Source organism: Zootoca vivipara, chromosome 2 (assembly GCF_963506605.1).
Source record: "Zootoca vivipara chromosome 2, rZooViv1.1, whole genome shotgun sequence".
NCBI classification, from domain to species: Eukaryota; Metazoa; Chordata; class Lepidosauria; order Squamata; family Lacertidae; genus Zootoca; species Zootoca vivipara.
The window spans coordinates 5,765,894-5,772,851 of record NC_083277.1 but is presented as its reverse complement, the minus strand read 5'-3'; the positions used below and the strand labels follow the sequence as shown (position 1 = coordinate 5,772,851).

The 6,958-nt window shown below is 44.1% G+C and overlaps 1 protein-coding gene across 1 annotated transcript; it reads right to left on the bottom strand.

Moving 5' to 3' along the window:
- Nucleotides 1-900: 900 nt before the first annotated feature.
- LOC118080217 (zinc finger protein 420-like) lies at nt 901-6,008 on the bottom strand. Its single transcript, XM_060269488.1, has 4 exons — nt 5,935-6,008; nt 5,008-5,090; nt 4,073-4,199; nt 901-3,585 (listed from the first exon to the last, which is right to left on the bottom strand). The coding sequence occupies exons 2-4, from the start codon at nt 5,080-5,082 to the stop codon at nt 1,535-1,537; spliced, it is 2,253 nt and encodes a 750-aa protein (XP_060125471.1). The 5' UTR covers nt 5,083-5,090; nt 5,935-6,008; the 3' UTR covers nt 901-1,534.
- Nucleotides 6,009-6,958: the final 950 nt, after the last annotated feature.

Sequence of the window (6,958 nt, the reverse complement as noted above, 5' to 3'; positions counted from 1 at the left end):
ATTTAAAGCCATGATAAAAGTAATGAATATAATGTAATGAACATAGAAATGGAAAACTTAATAAAAATTATTGCAAAAAAAGAAAAGAAAAACTCATTTCCCATGTGGTCCAGTTCAAAGTACATTGTGTTTAGGGTCTCAAGACACAGGACAAAGATAAACACACTAACAACTACTATCAGACTTCTTCTGGTCTTAGAAGTAAAGAAACACATATACAGAGATCAACTAGTGCTTTACCACGTTGTATGACACCGCTGTGAGAAACCCCTCCTGAATGCAAAGCAGTCTTGACTTTCATACCTGCCTCTGCAGGTGTGGAGATACCTGAGATGAAGGGAGGATGGATGAGTCAGCAGGTCAGATATTCTGCCTCGTACTTCTGCAAGGTTACCCAGGGCACTTGTTGCTCTAGCTCTAAACATCGTGGATGTGCTGCCTCAAGACAAAGACCATGCCTTTGGCCCGATCCTTTTCCAAATTGCACCACCACACCTGATGTGGCATGGACAAGCAACCAGCGGCTTCTCCTGCATGACAACTCCTCTTGCTTTAAGCTGCTCCTTGTCCGTGTAGACAATGCAGGAGGGAATGGAGGAGATTACTACGGTGGCTGGAATCTATCTGGGACTTTGTCTTCCACCTCAGAGTCTCATTGAAATTCCTCTCCACCTTTGATTCCCCAGACTCCTTTTCTCCTCCACCACCCATCTCCTGCCTCACGGCTGCCACAAAACCCCACCAATCGATGGCCTATTCCCCTGGATCTTTCCCCTGCCCAATCTCTGTACTCTTTTACATAATTTTATTTTTCATTTTCAACTTTTACTAACATTTCAGCCAGAAAAACAAAGTCTTTACGGATCTAATTTCCCTTCCCTTCGACTTCCCTCCCCTCCCTTCTGCGGTTATTTCTTTCATATATTTTTGTTACGGCATATCCAACTCAAATACAGTATATTTCTAATTTTCACCTCATCCTCCCCTTAATTATCTCTTACTGCATGTGTTTATATCAATCCCGCTAACGTTTTGTTTACAATGTGTCCTCAAATAATCAATACATTTTCGTCATCCTATTTTTAAAAGTCCACTAAGGAAGATTTTCAATTAAAATTAATGGAATATGCAGAAATGGTGAAATGCACTGGAAGAATAAGAAATCAAGGAGAGCAATCTTTGGACTCTTGGTAGTACCGCACACTGGCTTAAAGGAGAAGGGCCACAAATTGCCTCTATACTGAAGAGGCAGGCTTCTCCTCCAAAATGGAAGGCCAAAAAAAAATCCAATTACGAAAAAAGAGTTAAGGAAAATTAAAGATTCAGAAGCCAATTCTAGCACTCAGCACAATCTTTCATATGCTCCCTGTAGGATCTCTTGATATGACTGAAGATCTCTCTACACTCCAACCCTTTCTAAGATGTTTCCCCTATTTGAGTTCTTTGAGGTCTAGTCAGGTAGGTTCTGCTACCAAACCTCTTATGTTTAGTAAGTTGGCTACTCTGATTAAAGCTCTTCTTGCACTCCAAACGTTTATATGGTTTTTCCCCCTGTATGAGTTCTCAGATGCTGATTAAAGTGGCCACTCTTCCTGAAACTCTTTCCACACTCACAACACTTATAAGGTTTTCCCCCTGTATGAATTCTTTGATGTGAGCTAAGAGAGCTACTGTCAATGAAGCTCTTTCCACACTCACAGCATTTATAAGGTTTTCCCCCTGTATGAGTTCTTTGATGTGAGGTAAGAGAGCTACTGTGCCGGTATGTCTTTCCACACTGCAAACATTCATGAGGTTTCCCCCCCGTATGAGTTCTTTGATGCGAACGAAGGTGGCTTCTTTCCCTGAAGCTCATTCCACACTCCCAGCATCTGTAAGGCTTTTCCTCAGTATGAGTTCTTTGATGAACGGTAAGGGATGCAGGATAACGAAAGCTCTTTCCACACTCCAAACATGCATGAGGTTCCTCCCCTGTATGAATTCTTTGGTGCATAGTGAGAGAGTCACCATTACGGAAGCTCTTTCCACACTCGAAACATTTATAAGGTTTCTTCCCTGTATGAGTTATAAGATGTTGATTAAGGGCGGCACTCTGACTGAAGCTCTTTCCACACTCCCAGCATCTATAAGGTTTCTCCCCTGTGTGAGTTCTTTCATGTATAGTGAGCTGGCCACTCCGATTGAAGTTCTTTCCACATTTCAGACATTTATAAGGCTTTCTACCTGCATGAGTTCTTTGATGCAAAGTAAGGGAGTCTTTGCTACCGAAGTTCTTTCCACACTTCAAACACTTAAAAGTTTTTCCCGCTGTGTGAGTTCTTTTATGTTTCGTAAGAGTGTCACTGTCACTAAACCTCTTTCCACACTCGCAGCATCTATAAGGCTTACCCCCTGTGTGAGTTCTTTTATGTCTTGTGAGGTTGCTACTGCGAATGAAGGTCTTTCCGCACTCCAAACACTTGTAAGGTTTTTCTCCTGTATGAATTCTTTGATGCATAGTGAGAGAGTCACTCCGAAGGAAGCTCTTTCCACACTCGAAACATTTATAAGGTTTCTCCCCTGTATGAATTCTTTGATGAGAGGTGAGAGAGCTACTGTCAATGAAGCTCTTTCCACACTCCCAGCATCTATAAGGTTTCTCCCCTGTATGAGTTCTTTCATGTCTAGTGAGCTGGCCTCTCCTATTGAAGTTCTGTCCACATTCCAGACATTTATAAGGCTTTCTGCATGCATTAGTTCTTTGATGCAAAGTAAAGGAGTCTGTGCAACTGAAGTTCTTTCCACATTTCAAACACTTGAAAGGTTTCCCTCCTGTATGAGTTCTTTGATGGGCAGTGAGATAGTCACGTTGTCTGAAGCTCTTTCCACACTTGCAGCATCTATAAGGTTTCCCCCCTGTATGAGTTCTTTTATGTCTTGTGAGGTGGCTACTCTTAATGAAGCTCTTTCCACATTCCAAACACTTGTAAGGTTTTTCTCCTGTGTGACTTCTTTGATGCAAAGTAAGGGAGTCTGTGCGACTGAAGCTCTTTCCACACTCCAAACATTCATAAGGTTTCTCCCCTGTATGAATTCTTTGATGCTTAAGGAAGGATGCATTGTGCCTAAAGTTCTTTCCACACTCCAAGCATTCATAAGGTTTCTCCCCTGTATGAATTCTTTGATGGGAAGTGAGCTCTCCACTTTTATTGAAGCTCTTTCCACACTCCAAACATTTATAAGGCTTGTCCCCCATATGAGTGCTTCCCTGCTTAGCGAGGGACTCATTGTGAATGAAGCTTTTTCCATACTCCTGGCATTCATATGGTTTTTCACCCGAGTGCTCTCTTTGATGTGAAGTAAGCCTTGAGCGAGAAGGATATCTCTTTCCACACACTTTACATTTATACTTTTTCTCCCCTTTGGTGATTTGGTTTCCATTAACCTGAGAAGCAGTGGAATCTCTCCCTGCCTTCTGAATTTCTCTCCCCTCTTGTCTCCTGGTTCCAACTTGAACCTGCAGTTTTCGTTGCTCCTCCTGCTCCTCAGCACTTTCAGGTGCCACTTCTGATGGTTCCCTCTCAGTCTGGATCCCCCAAACATCTCCTGGTGGATTAAGAGGAAAGCTAATGAAATGCTGCATTTTTATAAATACCTGTCTGTATTTATGCCACATTGGAGTTTATTGTGGACCTGAAGTTACTTGTGTCTCCTTCTTTTATATTGCATCATCTACAGAAAACCCTCCTCCTCAAATGGGCAGCCTACTGTTCTGCCATAGCGACTGAAATATTTGGGCCTCCCATCAGCCCTGGCAACAATGGCTGGTGGACAGAGAGGATGATGGGAGTTCTTGTTCTGGGCCTGGACCTCACTGTCCTACAATTCCAAAGGCCCTGGAAACAGCTATTCACCTCACTCATACTGTGGTGAACTCTCCATTATTGGAGATTTTTAAACAGAAGTCTGGGCCACCTGTCAGGAATACTTGAGCTGGAACCCCTCAGTGAGTCTATTCACAAAATGTCCTCATCCAAGTGGCAGCCCACTCTTCTCCCCCTCCTAAATTCAGAAAATAAAAAAGCATCCTTACCCACAGATACCACCATCTCATGAATCTCCAGCATGACCTCCTCACACAGAGTTCTCTGTCCTGGATCCAGCAGGGCCCATTCCTCGTCAGTAACACTGAAGGAGACCTCCTCAATGTTAATCAATCCCTAGAAGAAAACAATTCCCTTCCTCATATATACTTCAGGGAAGGGGGCGGAAACAATGTACCCTCCAATCCAATTGGACAATGAGCAAGTGTGGGTTTCTTTACCTTTGGTGTTTAGAAAATAAACAAATGCAAATGGCATCTACCCATTAGTTCTTAAAGAAGATTCCAATTTCAGAAACTCCTCTATGAGGATTTTTCTAATTTACAGCAAAGGGGCTAAAGAAGGAATATAATAGCATGGTGTGGAGAAACAGGCTAGAGGAAGGTATTTCTTCCTCTAGGGTGATACTGAAGTCCAGGACCGTTCAATTAAGTTAAATGTAGGCAGATTAAGGACAAACAACAGAAAGGACGTCTTCACACCATTAAACTCTGCAATTCACTACAACAACATGCAGAAACGGCTGCCAAATTAAAAGAGAATTGGACAAATTCATAGTAGATAAGGTTATGACCGACTACCAGCCACGATCGCTGAGCACTGCCTCCACTCGTTAAGGGCAGTATACTCCTCACTGCTGTTGCGTTCAGCTCCTGGTTGCAAATTTCCCACACGCATCTAGTTAGGCATCTGTTGGAATAGGATGCTGGACTAGGTGGGCTAATGGCCTGATCCACCAGCTAGGCTTTCCTTAGGTTATGTTTACAGTTTCATTCACAAAACCCAGTGGAGCCAGCCCACTTCCTTAGAGGCAGCAGCTTCAGAAGCACAACGTTAAGAGTCAGGCCCCTGCAACAAGGTCCCTCTGTTACAAGGACACATTCCAGCGATCCCCCAAATCTCTCCCCAATGATCTTTCTCCTACCTGAACTGGACGCATGGTGATCGCTTCCTCTCCAGGGCATCGTAAGGAGGATGCACAGGGTTTGTCCTTTGCCATTGCACAGCCTATGAAATGAAAGATGGTGGCCTAAGAACTCATGAAAACAATGAAAAGGAAGTTCCTAATTGCCCAAACGGAACAAGAGTGTGGTGACCAAACGGGACCTGAGAGGCTAAAGAGTGTTGAGTGAGATTTATTTTAAATACATCAACAGACCAGTAAATGCATTTTGCAGAAATGTGGAAAAAGAGGGAGAAATAAGGAGCAGCCTATGGAAATTCTTTCTTTTTTATAAGGGCTTTTCCTTTAATAAAACGTCTGGGTAACTAAATTTAACACTTGGAAAAGTGAGACAGAGAGAGAAGCCTGAAAGGGTTACCCACGCCTTAGGAATTCCTTTTAATCCCTCCCCATACTCTCTGCCCGACAGCCCCAAATTCTAACTTGTGTAAATCTTCCCAGCCTATTTCACAAAAGGCAAACAGAGAGGGAGGATAAAGCACAGAATGGTGGCGGTAGAAGTATTTAATATTTAGCTATCTTTGTTTTTTAAAATGATGGCTTTAGGCATATTGGTCTCCACGTGGTTCTGTGGATTTTTAGCTGCCTTCCCTGTTTATTTTAATCCACTTGGGATACTTTTTTTTATAAAGCAGTTTAGAAATTTGGAAAACAAACTAAAAGTAACAGATATTTTGCAGAGGAGCAGGGCCTTCTTCTTTCTCTATTAAAAAACCTTTTTCTCTCTCTCGGGTTGAGCTGCGCGGGGCCCGCCTCGCCTTCGTCCTCCCAGGAGGCTCCTCTTCTGCCCTATGGGAGTCCCAGCTCTTTCCACCTCCCTCGGTCTCTCCCGCCCTCCTTCCTTCCCCGCATCGGACCTGGAAGCGGCAGGAGGATAGGCTGCATTACCTGCGGAGAAAGAACGGGAGAAGATCCTCCAAGCAAAGCAGCCGCATGCCCTCGCCACCCCGGCACCTCCCACAGGAAGGAAGAACCCGGGACAGGAAGCGGAAGCTCCTCCTCTGGCGACGGCTCTCCTTCCGCTCTAGGAATCTCAGCTCTGTGGCTCAGCTTAACCCTTGCGGAGCCGAGCGGCGGGAACCTCCCCTCCCCTTTTCTTTTTCTTTTTTTCCACTCTGGGAGCCTTTTTGGCTGAGGTGCAAGGTTGCAAAGGCTCGAAGTAAATAAAGAATATGTCATTTAGGTGGTTTACAACTATATAATTGGGACCCAGGTGGCGCTGTGGTTAAACCACTGAGCCTAGGGCTTGCTGATCAGAAGGTCGGCGGTTTTCATTTATTTTCATTTTCGTAAAAGAAAGACAGAATACCAAAATAAGACGATGCTGGAATCTGGAGGTTAAGAGATACTGTCGCCTGTGGAACTATGATTAAACTATCATTTGGAAAAATAGCTGCCCAGCCAGTGGCAGTGATTTTCAATATTTTTGAGTTTACGGCTGCCGTGACCCACCAAGTTCTTATTGCATTACCCCGTGCGATAGGGAAACCCCACTGTCTCAGGTAAATGGGAATTCCTCCATTCCATCCCAACCCCCTTTTTAGTGCCAGGTGTCTTTGGCATGTGTGTAAACGGGAGCACGTCTGCTGATTGCGCACAAGTGGGGATTGCCCTGTTTCACTTTTTACTAGTGCTGGCCAAACTTTCCATATTGCTGGGTTTAAATTTAAGTGTGGAACCCAGGCACAAAAAATTCAGGAAGCAGAAGGAATAAAACAGCAGATACGTTAAGCCAAAACAGACATCAGTTGGCCACAATTACTGGTAATCATAGAATCCAGCAGAACTAGGAAACAGCTCTCGCCTTTGTCTCTAGCCCGCCAGAGATCATCAACCAGTGCGACCAAGGCAGTTTCAGTCCCATGATGAGGCCTGAATCCCAACTGGAAGGGATCCAAGTGGTCCGCTTCTT